At 45.7% G+C, this 15,718-nt stretch overlaps 1 protein-coding gene across 5 annotated transcripts in view; it reads left to right on the top strand.

The window, feature by feature from the left end:
* The window catches only part of SLC2A9 (solute carrier family 2 member 9), a 280,693-nt gene that overhangs the window by 204,840 nt on the left and 60,135 nt on the right, over positions 1 to 15,718 (top strand). The window contains exon 13 of one of the 5 annotated variants that reach the window (XM_024993634.2): positions 2,510 to 2,587. The exons of the other annotated variants lie outside the window; for them this stretch is intronic. Within the exon in view, the coding sequence (XP_024849402.1) occupies positions 2,510 to 2,545 (36 nt within the window). The 3' untranslated portion in view covers positions 2,546 to 2,587. The remainder of the gene's footprint in view (positions 1 to 2,509; positions 2,588 to 15,718) is intronic. 5 annotated transcript variants of the gene reach the window in all.

Genomic DNA, 15,718 nt, shown 5'->3' with positions numbered 1-15,718 from the left:
GGGCACAGGACACACTTGAACGTGGCCCTGCTAACACCAGTGGCACTGATTTCAGACTCTGGCTGCCAGAGCTGTGAGAGCATGCATTTCTGTTGTTTCAAGCCACCACATATATGATAATTTGTTACAGCAGCCAGAGGACACTAATAGTGTAGGAAACCAGCCAGATAGACAGTCAGAGCTGACATTGATCAAGAATTACCATGCTCTGTATGTATTGTAATTCATTTGATCCCCCACCAGCCCTGTGTGGCAAGTGCCATTACGGCCTCATTTCACAGCTGGACAAATAAGTGCACAGAAAGGTTAAGTCACTTAGCCAAGAGTGCCCAGCTAACATAACAAGTGACAGAGGTGGAACTGAAACCCTTGCACCTCCAGGGTGTGCATTCCTGACCACTGAACTCTACAATATCCACCAAGAGTCACACATCTTCACCAGTGCCTCCCATGCAGAGGGTGAAAGGTACCAATACTGGCTTGAAAATGACACCATCAGGGGCTCTAAGGGCTTCCCTGGCGACTCAGAGGTAAAGAATCTGCCTGCAATTCAGGAGATGCTGGTTTGATATATGAATTGGGAAGATCCCCTGGAGTAGGAAATGGCTCAGTTCAGTTCAGTTGCTCAGTCGTGTCTGACTCTTTGAGACCCCGTGGACTGCAGCATGACAGGCCTCCCTGTCCATCACCAACTCCCAGAGTTCACTCAAACTCATGTCCATCAAGTCGGTGATGCCATCCAGCCATCTCATCCTCTGTCATCCTCTTCTACTCTTGCCTTCAATCCCTCCAAGCATCAGAGTCTTTTCCAATGAGTCAACTCTTCATATCGGGTGGCCAAAGTATTGGAGTTTCAGCTTCAGCGTCAGTCCTTCCAATAAACATTTAGGACTGATTTCCTTTAGGATGGACTGGTTGGATCTCCTTTCAGTCCAAGAGACTCTCAAGAGTCTTCTCCAACACCACAGTTCAAAAGCATCAATTCTTGAGCCCTCTGATTTCTTTATAGTTCAACTCTCACTTCCATACATGACCACTGGAAAAACCATAGCCTTGATTAGACGGACCTGACTTGCCTCTTGAGAAATCTGTATGCAGGTCAGGAAGCAATAGTTAGAACTAGACATGGAACAACAGACTAGTTCCAAATCAGGAAAGGAGTATATCAAGGCTGTATATTGTCACCCTGCTTATTTAACTTCTGTGCAGAGTACATCATGAGACATGCTGGGCTGGATGAAGCACAAGCTGGAATCAAGATTGCCAGGAGAAATATCAATAACCTCAGATATGCAGATGACACCACCCTTATGGCAGAAAGTGAAGAACTAAAGAGCCTCTTGAGGAAAGTGAAAGAGGAGAGTGAAAAAGTTGGCTTAAAGCTCAACATTCAGAAAACTAAGATCATGGCATCCAGTCCCATCACTTCATGGCAAATAGATGGAAAAACAGTGGAAACAGTGGCAGACTTTATTTTGGGGGGCTCCAAAATCACTGCAGATGGTGACTGCAGCCATGAAATTAAGACACTCCTTGGAAGAAAAGTTATGACCAACCTAGACAGCATATTTAAAAGCAGAGACATTACTTTGCCAACAAATGACAATGCTACCCACTCCACTATTCTTGCCTAGAAATCCCCATGGACAGAGGAGCCAGGCAGGCTATAGTACATGGGATCGCAAAGAGCTGGACACAACTGAGTAACTAAATGACAGCAGCAACAAAGGATCTAAACTATTGTGGATTTGGTCTTGTCAAATTCCTCAAGCACATTATTTGGAGGAACCAATTTAGGGGAGAAGCTAGTGGTCAGAGCAGGCATGGCTACCCCTCTTACCAACCTGAGGAATCCTGCATCAAGCCCCTGGCATGGCTCCTGGAGGCCACTCTCCCCAGCACTGAGATGAACACTGGTTCTTGTCCGTCTGCAGAGCAGACCTGCTCATCGCCACGTGCTCCTGGGCTCCCAGCTGCCTGATGCTTCTGCGTGCTGAGTGAGAGGCTGGGGCAATCACTCTGTGGATCTTCCTACCCTGCTCCCCAGCAAGAGAGCCACAACTTTAGGAGCTTTGCTTGTAGCACTTAATAAGCCTGGAAAGAGGTTGAGGGCTCAAGATTTGTCATCAGAGGACCTGGGTTTGAGTCCCTGCTCTCTGCTGATATGCTGTCTGAGCTGGGATTTCTCCAGACCTCTGTTCCTCATCTGTGTATGGGGAACGATAACAGAGCTTCCTCCTAAAGTTATTGTGAGAGTATATCACAATGTTTGCAAAGCTTTATTACACATGGGTCACAGCGGAGGACAGGCCATGGGCAGGGATGATAAAGGTGCAGACAGGTGGATGAGTTTCAGCAGGTGAGACCTCAGGGAGTCTGAAGGGGATGCAAGTCAGCAAAGTGGTAACACAGAGTTGAGGAATGGGGAGTGTGTGCCTTTCCCGGGACTGCTGTAACAAATTAACACAAACTGGGTGGCTTAAAACAATAGAAATCTACTCTCTTCTAGCTGTGGAGGCCAGAAGTCCCAAATCAGTCTCCCTAAGCCAAAGTCAAGGTGTTGCACAGCTGATGACAAGAAGTACAGGTGGGTTTTGGAAGCCAGGCTTGGACGTGTGGTCTGAGGTACCCAGGTGGAGAAACCCGGTGGGTGTGACGCTGAGTCCCTGACTGCTGCCCCCTAGGGTGAGCACAGAGTGGCCCTGAGACCCCTAGGAGGAGTCAGGCAATGCCAGTTCTGGGGTGGTAGGGCTCCTGCTAGATTACAAAAGGACACACTTAGTATCAGGAAACAAAGTGGATATTCACATACTAAGTACAAATAGTAATTGCATGCCAGGCCTTTGTGTCAGGCATCTGATATTTCTTCAGTAAATGCCTGGTAGACCCTACTAGACCTTGAATGCTCTGCTAGAAAACTTGCCCTTGATCCTGTAGGCCAGGGGTTCTCAGCTCCAGAAACATGAGATCCATGGGTCAGGGGGAAGGGTGCGTAAGATAAATGATAATGCTTGGGACCTGCCACCACCATCACCAAGATTCTGAATCAGTTTGGAGGGGTGGGGGGTTGGAATTATCAGTATTTTTAAAATGTTCCAGATGATTCTAACGTGTAACTGTGGTTGAGAATCAGTCATGCAGATATTTAGGAAACAATGATAGAGACCAAGCAGTATTCACCATTCTGGATTCATCCTGGCTGCCTAGAGGCTGGATTGAGCGGGTAGAGAACAGCTTGTGGACAGGGAGACCTGGCAGCTGCGGTTATCTGTCACCTGCAGGGGAAATGGTCCTCAGGGTCAGATTAGGATGATGGCAGGAGGATGGGGATGGGGTGGGGAGAGCAGTCAGGAGCAGAGTAAATCCACTTTGCAGAGTAGGGAGGAGGATCTTACATAAGGCAGCACCTGGCCCAGATGCATCGCCCCAGCTGGATGGATAGCCAAGCTGATGACAGTCACCTGCTGTTAGGACCAATCACACATCTTTGGTCTTCATCACCTTTAGTTACAGACCAATGTCAGCCAATCAGCAGCACTGCCTTCAAAGTTGAACTCAGACACCTCTGAACTGGTCCACAGAAGATTTCTATGATTTCAACACTGCCATTGGCATCATCATCAGAAGATTTTATCCATAAAACAAGGGCTTTTTGAGAGGCCCACCTGATAGCCAGGCCTTCTTTCCTCCTTAAACTTGACCTTCAGCCCAGCTCGTTCCTTCCCTTTCCCAGTTGCCCATTAGTGCAGTGCTGATTGTCGATTTGTTCCCAGGCAGGATGTCCATGGATATGACCCTGGCTCCACAGTTCAGAAGTTCCAAAGCACAGGGCCTTCCAAAAATATTCAGGCCCTTCTTCCTTTCTATTTAGAGGGAGGGCATTTTATAGGTCACCAACTTTTTTAATAGTTCTCTCCACTGAACCCTTTGTGTAAGCAAAAACTTTCAAACTTAAAAAGAGGGAGCCGGGACTAAATAGATGAAATGTGTAAAACGATTCCAGATGGATTCAAGAACCAAATGTGAAAAGTGAAACTAAAAATCAAACAGAGGACCAAGTAGGAAGGTATCTCTGTGACCCAGGCTGGGGATGAACAAGACCCCTAACAGCACAAACAGTGGGGAGAGAAGGGACAGGTCCAATTATATCAAAATGGGGGTTGGGGGGTGGGGTGGTTTGCACCCAATGAGGAATGGCAAGGTCAAGGATTCTACAGATGATGACAGAAGCCATGTGTGACCTCTAAACTGATCAGGGATTAGCCCTTAGAGTAGGAAGGACCTCCTGCAAGTCAACAATAAAAGAGCATGAGTCCCTCTAGGAGAGGGACAGAAATAGGAAAGGGCAGTTCCCAGACAAGAAGCACATGGTAACACAGGGGAAGAGAAGCAACTTGTTTAAATCAAAGAAAGGCAAACTACCCTAGTAATATACCTCTGTGTATTTGCCCAGTTGTCAAAATTAGACACTTGGAGAATACCAAGTGTTGACAGAGACCTAGGGAAATAGGAGCCCTCACGCCCTGGTGGAGCACTCTGCTGCTGCTGCTGCTAAGTCATTTCAGTTGTGCCCGACTCTGTGTGACCCCATAGACGGCAGCCCACAAGGCTCCCCTGTCCCCAGGATTCTCCAGGCAAGAACACTGGAGTGGGTTGCCATTTCCCTCTCCAATGCGTGAAAGTAAAAAGTCCCTCAGTCGTGTCTGACTCCCAGCGACCCCTTGGACTGCAGCTCACCAGGATCCTCCTTCCATGGGATTTTGCACTCTAGTGCAATTAATCATATTGCTTTGTCGCTCAGTTGTGTCTGACTCTTTGCAGCCCCATGGACTGTAGCCTCTCAGGCTCCTCTGCCCATGGAATTCTCCAGGCAGGAATACTGGAGTGGATGGGTTGCCACTTCCTTCTCCAGGGGATCTTCCCAACCCAGAGGTTGAACCTGCATCTCTTGTGTCTCCTGCATTGGAGGCCAAGTTTTTACCACTAGCACCTCCTGGGAAGCCCAATTAATATTAAGTATCCATATATCCTGTGACCCCAAACTCCACCCAGAGATTTTTGCAAAGGTATGTAAGATAGACTGTACAGGGATATTAACTACAGTACTATCTGTGGCAACAAGGGATGAAAGGTAACCTGAGTAGCCACACCTTGGAGAAGCATAAATAAAGCATAGTAGGTACGCAGTACCAAAGTTATGTGTCAGGGAAAAGCAATAAGCTCAATCTTCATCAAGAAGATGTGTGAATCTAAACCCAGGGGAGAAAGAAGTAAAGCAGCAAGTGGAGTCTGTGGCCCGGTACTGTTTGTGTAAATTTAAAACACAGACATAAAGCAACAATGCAGATTTTCACCAAAAAAATAACAGAAGACAACTGATAGAAAGATAGATGATAGATAGGAAAAGTGAAAGTGAAATTTGCTCAGTCCTGTCCGACTCTTTGTGACCCCATGGACTATACAGTCCATGGAATTCTCCAGGCCAAATACTGGAGTGGGTTGCCTTTCCCTTCTCCAGGGGATCTTCCCAGTCCAGAGATCGAACCCAGGTCTTCCACACTGCAGGCAGATTCTTTACCAGCTGAGCCACAGGGGAAGCCCAAGAATACAGGAGTGGGTAGCCTGTGCCTTCTTCAGCAGATCTTCCCAACCCAGGAATCAAACCGGGGTCTCCTGCATTGCAGGTGGATTCTTTACCAACTGAGCTATCAGGGAAGCCCTTATATAGTTAGGAGGCAATTCTAATTATACATGGTGCACTGTAGAAACTATGAAAATATAAAGAAAATGAAGTGAAAACACTCATGTTATGGGTTAATGATGCTGTTTCCTACCCTTCCTTCAAATACTGGTAATTTTTCATATTTATAAAAATTAGAACCAATTTTTTTGCTTTGGTTTTTACTTTTCTCACCTGGCATCATAGTATACACATTTCCTTATGCCCATGGACATAATTCTTGCCTGGAGAATTCTGTGGACTGTGGAAGCAGAGTTCCTACCAGCTAGAGCTTCCCCAGGGTCTCCGGGTTTTCAGGGATTGTTCAGGAAGCCTTGAAGGCATGACTCTGACTCAGACTGAATGGCCCTGCTGGCCACACTGACAGAGACACTGGTCAGGAGGCCACATTTAGATTTAAGGAAATGTCAGCCTCCTGACCCAAGCCAGGGAAGACAATGGTTAAATTTCCTTTCTGGATGGGAGCGAAGGAAGAGAGCCAGGTTCTTGGGGCTGCCCCTGGCAATGATGAAGGCACTGGAAAAATGCTGGACTCACAAGCTCACCCCACTGGGACCCTCTCATGGGATCAACTTCTGTTTGTTGTAGTCTCCATAAATGAACCATTTCCATTCTAGAGCCCTTCTGGGAGCCATGTCAGCAATAATCGAGAGCCACTGTATTCACTTTCTGGGGCTGCCATAACAAAGTTCCATAGACGAGGGGGCTTAAACAACAGAATTGTTGTTTGCTCACATCTGAGACACAGGCTTTTGCAAGGCTGATTTCTTCTGAGGCCTCTCTCCTGAGGCTTGTAGACAGCCATCTTCTCCCTGTATCCTCACATGGCCTTCCTTCTGGGCATGTCTGGTCCTAATAGCCTCTTCTTATAAGAAAACAATAGAGGAAAAAAACAAAAATAGGGAAACAACAGAATGGGAAAGATTAGAGATTTCTCTTCAAGAAAATTAGAGCTACCAAGGGAATATTTCATGCAAAGATGGGCTCGATAAAGGACAGAAATGGTATGGACCTAACAGAAGCAGAAAATATTAAGAAGAGATGGCAAGAATACACAGAAGAACTGTACAAAAAAGATCTTTGTGACCCAGAAAATCACGATGGTGTGATCACTCACCCAGAGCCAGACATCCTGGAATGTGAAGTCAAGTGGGCCTTAGGAAGCATCACTATGAACAAAGCTAGTGGAGGTGATGGAATTCCAGTTGAGCTATTTCAAATCCTGAAAGATGATGCTGTGAAAGTGCTGCACTCAACATGCCAGCAAATTTGGAAAACTCAGCAGTGGCCACAGGACTGGAAAAGGTCAGTTTTCATTCCAAACCCAAAGAATACTCAAACTACCACACAATTGCACTCATCTCACATGCTAGTAAAGTAATGCTCAAAATTCTCCAAGCCAGGCTTCAGCAATACATGAACCATGAACTTCCAGGTGTTCAAGCTGGTTTTTGAAAAGGCAGAGGAACCAGAGATCAAATTGCCAACATCCGCTGGATCATGGATAAAGCAAGAGAGTTCCAGAAAAACATCTATTTCTGCTTTATTGACTATGCCAAAACCTTTGACTATGTGGATCACAATAAACTGTGGGAAATTCTGAAAGATATGGGACTACCAGACCACCTGACCTGCCTCTTGAGAAACTTATATGCAGTCAGGAAGCAACAGTTAGACCTGGACATGGAACAACAGACTGGTTCCAAATAGGAAAAGGAATACATCAAGGCTGTATACTGTCACCCTGCTTATTTAACTTCTATGCAGAGTACATCATGAGAAAGCTGGGCTGGAAGGAGCACAAGCTGGAATCAAGATTGCCAGGAGAAATATCAATAACCTCAGATATGCAGATGACACCACCCTTATGGCAGAAAGTGAAGAGGAACTAAAGACCCTCTTGATGAAAGTGAAAGAGGAAAGTGAAAAAGTTGGCCTAAAGCTCAACATTCAGAAAACTAAGATCATGGAATCTGGTCCCATCACTTCATGGCAAATAGATGGGGAAACAGTGGAAATAGTGTCAGACTTTATTTTGGGGGGCTCCAAAATCACTGCAGATGGTGATTACAGCCATGAGATTAAAAGACGCTTACTCCTTGGAAGGAAAGTTATGACCAACCTAGATAGCATATTAAAAAACAGAGACATTAGTTTGACAATAAAGGTCCGTCTAGTCAAGGCTGTGGTTTTTCCAGTGGTCATGTATGGATGTGAGAGTTGGACTGTGAAGAAAGCTGAGCACTGAAGAACTGATGCTTTTGAACTGTGGTGTTGGAGAAGACTCTTGAGAGTTGCTTGGACTGCAAGGAGATCCACCAGTCCATTCTAAGGGAGATCAGTCCTGGGTGTTCATTGGAAGGACTGATGCTAAAGCTGAAACTCCAATACTTTGGCCACCTCATGTGAAGAGTTGACTCATTGGAAAAGACCCTGATGCTGGGAGGGATTGGGGGCAGGAGGAGAAGGGGATAACAGAGAATGAGATGGCTGGATAGCCATTACCGACTCAATGGACATGAGTTTGAGTGAACTCCATGAGTTGGTGATAGACAGGGAGGCCTGCTGTGCTGCGATTCATGGGGTCTCAAAGAGTTGGACACGACTGAGTGACTGAACTGAACTGAAAGAAAACAAGTCACCATGGATCAGGGCCCGCCTATATGACCTCATTTTCCCTTATCACCTCCTAAAGACCCTGTCTCCAGATACAGTCCCTCTGAGGTACTGGGGGATAGAATTTCAACATACAAATCGTATGCATGCTTAGTCGCTCAGTCGTGTCCAACTCTCTGACGCCATGGACTGTAGCCTGTCAGGCTCCTCTGTCCATAGATTTTTCAGACAAGAATACTGGGATGGGTAGCCATTTCCTACTCAAGGCTTAATAAGTGGTAGCTGCTGTGATGGGTGGTTGTTCTCATTGCCCTTATGTGCCAGGTACTATGTTAGGTACAAAGACTCACATCATGAGTCCTATCCATCTCATTGTGGTTCCTTCTTTATGTCTTTGTTGTAGAAGATCTTTTCTTGTAGGTTCCAGGCTTTTGCATTGATGGTTGCCCTGCAGATAGTTATGGCTTTGGTGTCGTCCCAAAAGGAGGTGAGCTCAGGGTCTTTCTACACCATCTTGGCCACTACCATCTTGGCCACTCTCCAGGTACAAATGAGAAACAAGAAGAAACCACAGACGTTGGGGTCTGACAACCTGACCTTGAATCCTGGCTTTGCAGCTCACCAGTTTGGAAGCCTGGCACACTGCAGTCCATGGGATCACCAAGAGTCAGAGATGACAGAGACCGAACAACAGCAAAGTTTGGTAAAGAGCAGGCTGGTCAAACTTTGTCCAACTTCGGTTGCCCTCCAAGCCATAATTTTCATGTTTATAAAACAAGAGGAATTGCCCCCACTTTTGCAGCAGGGGCTCTCTAAAGAATAAGAGACAAAGTCAAGGCTTCAGCACAGTGTCTACCCACAGATGCTAAGGGACAGTTGCTGTCAAGATCACTGTGGGAAGGCTGTTTCCTGTTGTGAGATCTTAGGATCATCTGGAAAGAGGAGACAGGACAGAAAGATCAACCATGATAAACCCCAGAAACCTTGCACCATCCCTTACTAGCTGAGCTGTTGGGACACATGGCCTCCCAAAGCTTGCCTTCTCCCCTTCCTTTCTCTTTCTCTCCTTGCCGGGGTCCAGCCCCAGTGCATCCAGGGAATTCGAAGGGGAGATGGCTTCGGCGCTCGGGATACGATAGAATTAAACATATAAACAGTGGTTAAATAAGGATAGCTCAGCGAAGAAATTCAGTGAAAAAAAGAGGCTGAATAACTTGGTTTACGTGGAAAGCCAATAAAATTCCAAGACAAGGAATTTGCATCACCTACATGGGCACAGGCGTCCTCCCGTTCTCCCGAAGGAGAGGAGACACTAAGCCTTCCCTGGTCAGATCTTAGAAGCCCAGGCAAAATTAGTAGGCTTGATGAGCCTCCACACTCCAGATGGGAATTCAGCCAGAAGGTGAGAGAAAGAACGACATGGGGAGACCAAGCTTCGGTGAACAAGGCCTGCACTTTATTTTCCAAAGTAGTTTTTATACCTTAAGTTGTGCATAGAGGATAATGAGGGAAGGGGTAGAGTCAGCAGTAAGCCAGGCTTTCTTCCTGCAAACTTATCATATGCAAAAGTTTAGGTGACTTACATCATCTTCTGGCCAGGAGGCCTGTTAACATTTTATGATCCTTTCTTCAGAAAACTTATTTTTCTCTAAAGGTGATTATTCTAAAGTCAGGCACCACCCTCCGAAAGCACTAGATAAAGTTGCATTCCTATAGGGCAAAGGTGTGGTGGGCTATAACAAGAAAAGAATTAACTCAAGGGTCCAAGGTTACAAACATTAAAGCTACTACTTACATTCCTATACACCAATTATATTAATCAATACACTCCCAGGGACACAGTAGGTAAGGGATATGGAAACTTAGCAGCAAACATTGGCCCAACAAGTGAAAAACCTTTCACCAATACAATTTCTAATCAATCTTTTAACTGCTCAAAGGAATCTGTATTTAGACAGTTTAGAACATCTCATGCCTCTCACAGTTGGGAGGCTCTGAACAATCACATGTGGCCGGAAGAACCTATTCATCCAGGCTAGAGAACTCCCAAAGGAGTTTGTGAAGTAAAACACTTGTCATGCCCAGGAATTTTTATTAACTGGAGCTGTAAGTTAACTGTTTTTCAGAGAGAGATGGTGGTGGGGGACAGCCCCCAGTAAAGTCAGAGGTGTAGGTGAGAGCACAAAGTAGTGAAGTAGGCAGATTATGGTTTTGGGGGTAGATGCTCAAGAATTTCCAGGGGGACTCCTGAGGCTCGATCCCGCCTTTGCATATGCCGAGCCTCCTTCCTCATGACCTTTGCCATGGGTGGAGTTCCTCACACTGGCTCCCGGCATCTCCTCTCCTGCAAAGTGTTCTAGATGGACTGGGCCAGGCTCCCTTGATCCCTAAGGAGATTACTAGACTGCCTTCTCCTCTGAACTTTTGCTGTGGTCAGCATCCTTGGGCCCCTTGGGTCATCGGTTGTAAATTCCTCCAGATGACTTGGCCTCTGCCGTTAGCATCAGTATTTTCTGGTTGGAAGAAAATTGCATGCAAATGTATGCCTGCTGGATTCCACTGGAGTTAAATTCCTTTTGAGTTCAACAAAATCTGGAGGGGGAGAAGATGATTCTTTTCAACTTGGAAAATATTAGGTCATGTCCCAAATGCCTATGCAAAGCGAGGAGGAAAGCTGATGCTGATCTGGGATGGTGGGCTTCAAGAGGAAGCAAAGCTGCCCCCAGCCTCTCTGGATGGGCCAGGTACACCTCCCAGGGAGAGAGCGTCTTTCACCCACTCAGCCCCTGTGGGTGCCAGCTTTATACTGAGACCTAGAGACAGGGAAGTGAACAGTGAGGCTCAAGCTGCCCTGACATTTCAGGAAGAACAGACCTGACTCATGGGAAGCGTGTAGTTTCATGGGAGGATGTAAAATGAAGGGCTTAACTGGGCTGACCAGTGTAAGGGCCACTCAAGCTAAGACTGAGGAAGCACATGCGCGGAGCAGGGGGAGGGAGGCGATGCCTGGCAGGGAGATAGAAGAAGATGTTGGCAGAAGCCTTGAGCAGGCATGGAGCATCTGAGGAAAGAAGAGGATTGCAGGTCATTCTGAGGGAGAACAGGGAGCTGAGGCCAAATCCCTCAAGGCATTGAAAGCACGGGAGGGATTTGGGGTTTATCTGAAGGACTCTAGGAAGCCACTTCATGATTTTAAGACATGATCCATTTTGTGCTTTTAAAATGCTTCTTCAGCTGCCTGCTGGGAACTAGATTCAGGGCAGGGGCAGGAGAAATGGATGCTAAGGTCATAGAAATCAGAATGGTGTTGCTCAGTAAGGGTGGGCTTGGGGGGGAATTGACTAGAAAATGGCACAAGGAAATTTCTGGAGTAATAGAGGTGTTCTACCTCTTAAGAGAGGTGTTGGTTACACCTGGGCATACTTTTCTTCAAACACATTGAACTATGCATTTAACAGGGACTTCCCTGGTGGTTCAGTGGTAAAGAATCCACCTGTGAATGCAGGAGATGTGAGTTCAATTCTTGGGTTGGGAAGAATCCTTAGAGATGGAAATGGTAACCAAATCCATTATTCTTGCCTGGGAAATCCCATGGACAGAGGAGCCTGGCGGGCTACAGACCATGGGGTTGCAAAGAGTCAGACACGACCTAGTGATTAAACAACAACAGTGCACTTAAGCTTTGGGCAAGTTACTATATGCATGTTCTTTCTTGATAAAAAGTTGTACATTTTTTTATTTTTAATTTAAACGTTCTGCTGGGGTACAGACAATTAACAATATTGTGATAGTTGCAGTTGAACAGTGAAGGGACTTAGCCACACATATACATGTACCCATTCTCCCCCAAACTCCCCTCCCATCCAGGCTGCCACATAACACTGAGCAGAGGTCCATGTGTTGTACAGTAGGTCCTTACTGTTTACCCATTTTAAATATAGCAGTGTTCACATGTCCATCCCAAACTTCCTAACTGTCTCTCCCCCCAGACACTTCCTCTCAGCAATCATAAGCTCATTCTCTAAGTCTGTGAGTCTCTTTCTGCTTTGTAAGTTTGTTTGTATCATTTCTTTTTAGATTCCACATGTAAGGACTGCCATATGATATTTGTCAAAAGTCGTATGCTTTTTAAGAAAGAGAAAACATGTTTCAGGGTAAAGTCATCAAGACTTTGTGTTATAGCAAAGACAGGCAGAGACGGAGGAAGTAGTCAAAGGTGATTTCCAGTGTCTGTCTTGGGCGGGTGGCAGCATGGCAGTGCTGGTTCTGAGAGCAGGTGGACGAGCAGCAGACATGCCAGGGATGAGGGCATGGCTGAGAGTGGACATGTCAGCAGGGTTGTTAATGTGGCTTCCAGGGGAGCTTGTTGAATTGAAACGCTACCCATCAGGCAGCCACGGAGCTGTGTCTACCTCAAAGCTTCCTGGAAAGCACCACCAAGACCCTAACTGAATACATGCCAGTGACTTTGAAGCCACAACCCACAGCAGAGAAGTAAATCACTCCTAAGATCCCTGCTCCCTCTTCTAGCTTCCCTGGAAGCATCCTCGGGTTTCAGGTCCACTCTGCTATTAAAGTAGAACAGCCTGATCTTTTAAAGCTCTTTGTGGAATTGGAGTTACAATGTAAGGCACCTGGCTTCCTATCAGTTCTTAAATGGTGTTCCAGGCCTCCAAGAGCTCACTGTAAATCACCAATGAGCCAATGTTCCAGCTACACGGGTGGGGGTGGATACTAAGCAGAAGAATTATGCTTTTCTCGCCTTATGAAAATCTAACTTGGACCCCCTTTCATACCTTCATGCATTTCCATAAAAGTCCCCCCATGTCATTCTTTTATCCTCTCATTCAACATATTTATATTAAGAAAATGTTTACAATGAGCTGGGCACTGCCTCAGGCTGGGGGTACAATGGAGAGCCGGGGACATGGATTCTGCCATCATGGAACTTATAACCCAGGCTGGGCTTGGATACCAGGTGAGGAGCTGAAAAGTTGGAGGAAGAGGTACAGAGTCAGCAGGAAGTATGGTGGGAGGTGGGAGTGGCCAAGAACCAATGTGAAGGAAGGACAGTTGTTTTGTAAATAAAGTTTTATTGGAACACAGCCAAGCACATTCATGTGTGCTTCATCGATGCCCATTGCGTTCCCACAAAAGCAGAGCTGAGAGGTTCTGATAGAGACTGGATGGCTCTTTACAGGAAGAGTTTGCCAACCCCTGGGCTCAACTCCCAGAGTGGAGATGTCAAGGGGAGGCTAGATAGAGGAGCGGTTGAGAGAAAGAAACACACTAGGACTTTTGGGAGAATGTGCTAAGAGGATAGAATATGTCACGAATGACTTTCACTTTTCTACCTGATGTGGTCCAGCCTCAGACATCCTCTTCTACATTGTGCAGAGCCCGCAGAGAGAGGGGAGCTGACACTCACATTACACTGGATGCCGGGCACTGTTCTAAACACACTATGATTAACTCACCTATGAAAAGAGCCCACACCAGACACTGTGATGCGTTCCTGGTACCCAGAGAGCGGTGACATGTGTCTTCTGTCCTCAGGGAGATTTGGGATGCCACCAACTTGCAAATAGTAGAATATGCTCAGAAGGGTTTGTGGACGTGCTTGGACCTACTGTGAAAGAGGAAGGGAAGGTTTCTAAGTAAAGGAAGGAAGATTTCTGGTCAGTTCTTCTGGAGGATAGAGCCACTATTGCAGGAATTTTTCATTCTAACTCAGAACATCTTTTGCTTTTGATCATCTGATTGATGGCTACTTCTAAAGTGGACCCAGAATTACACCAGACTATCATTTTGTTGCCTCTAGAGCATGTGGCTGTGATGAGATTTCTAGGCAGTGCCCATGCCCTCCTCTAGCCACACACGACAAGGCTGATACACAAAGGAATCCAGGACTAACCTGTCAGAGCTCACAACCTTGTTCCCTGCACATTTACTTCATATCTATCTTCCTTGTTCAGGAAAGCAGGCAGTTTTAAAGAGCTGCTATGTATTCACACCATCCTGATAAACCGGAGGAGAAAGCTGAGATTTCTTTTGCTCTCACGGACCTTTTCCTAAAAGTAGCACTTTGCCACAATTGCCTTACATTTTTAGTGTAATTTGGTGGTAGAGTGTATTCTCAAAAGAAAATATTTTTCCCCATATTAAAGACTATGAAACATTTTCATGGTCATTTGTAATAACACAAAAGGTATATTTAGAGAAAGCTATGTGACTATAGCTTATTTTTTGTAAGTTGGAAGCTTCCCTGGATGAGAGGGCCAAGCACCTACACCTGATGAGGTTCTACTGTGTCTACTACTCTTGTTCCCTCTGAGGTTCCCAGGAGACCCTGAGCATCCTCCTTCCACTTCCAGACTTGTCCTTAGCTGAACCACCTAGGAGGGTGAGCTCTGCATCCTGGAAGACTTTTTTAAATTAAAGTGCTTGCATCTGACTTGAGCTTTAGCACTTCCTTTTGGTAAAATTCCTTTTGATACTTGTTCACCATGAGTGAATTAATTTTGGGTTTAGATTATTTCAATTACACAATATAAACATGGGCTTCCCTGGTTGGCTCAGGTGATAAAGAATCTGTCTGCAGTGAGGGAGACCTGAGTTTGATCCTGAGTTGGGAAGATCCCCTGGAGAAGGGAATGGCAACCCATGCCAGTATTCTTGCCGGAGAATCCCATGGACAGAGGAGCCTGGAGGGCTAAAATCCACGGGGTTGTAGTTGAGTCAGACACGACTGAGCGACTAACACTTTATATTTTTAAATTATGTTATGAAACGCATCATACGCAAAAGAGTATGAAATACATCATATACATGTCAGCTGAAAAAGAATGTGCAACCTAAAAGATGAGAGCTATGTTTTATTTGGTGGGCAAAACTGAGGACTTCAGCATCTCAAATCACTCTGAGATGCTGTTCCAAAGAGGCAGCAGGGGGAACTAGGATATATAGGAGTTTTGTAACAAAGACCAGTAGTCAGAACACCCAAAGATTGCTATGAATTAAAGAAAACTAGATATCTCAAGTTAAGGAATTTAGCACTCTTCTATATATGGGAAGATGCAAGAGTCTGGGCTCACTGAAATCATTCCTTTGATGTGCACCTTATCTTTCTGGGGCCAATACCCTGTGTTTTCTCATCCTGGGTGTACCGTTGCGGGGTGACTACAGTGTCTGATGATTCAATGGCAGGAGGCATTATGTTTCTGTCCAGAGTTCCTTCTCGGCTCACCATCAGAGCAGCTCTCATGTGATGACTTGATCGCTGCAGTATCCTTTGTTTACTGATATGCAATATTTTTCATTCACATACACAAAGAGAAAAATTTATTATTATAATTATAGGAT

This window comes from Bos taurus, chromosome 6 (assembly GCF_002263795.3).
Source record: "Bos taurus isolate L1 Dominette 01449 registration number 42190680 breed Hereford chromosome 6, ARS-UCD2.0, whole genome shotgun sequence".
NCBI classification, from domain to species: Eukaryota; Metazoa; Chordata; class Mammalia; order Artiodactyla; family Bovidae; genus Bos; species Bos taurus.
The sequence above is the reverse complement of the archived record's forward strand: the minus strand, read 5'-3'. Positions and strand labels throughout refer to the sequence as shown.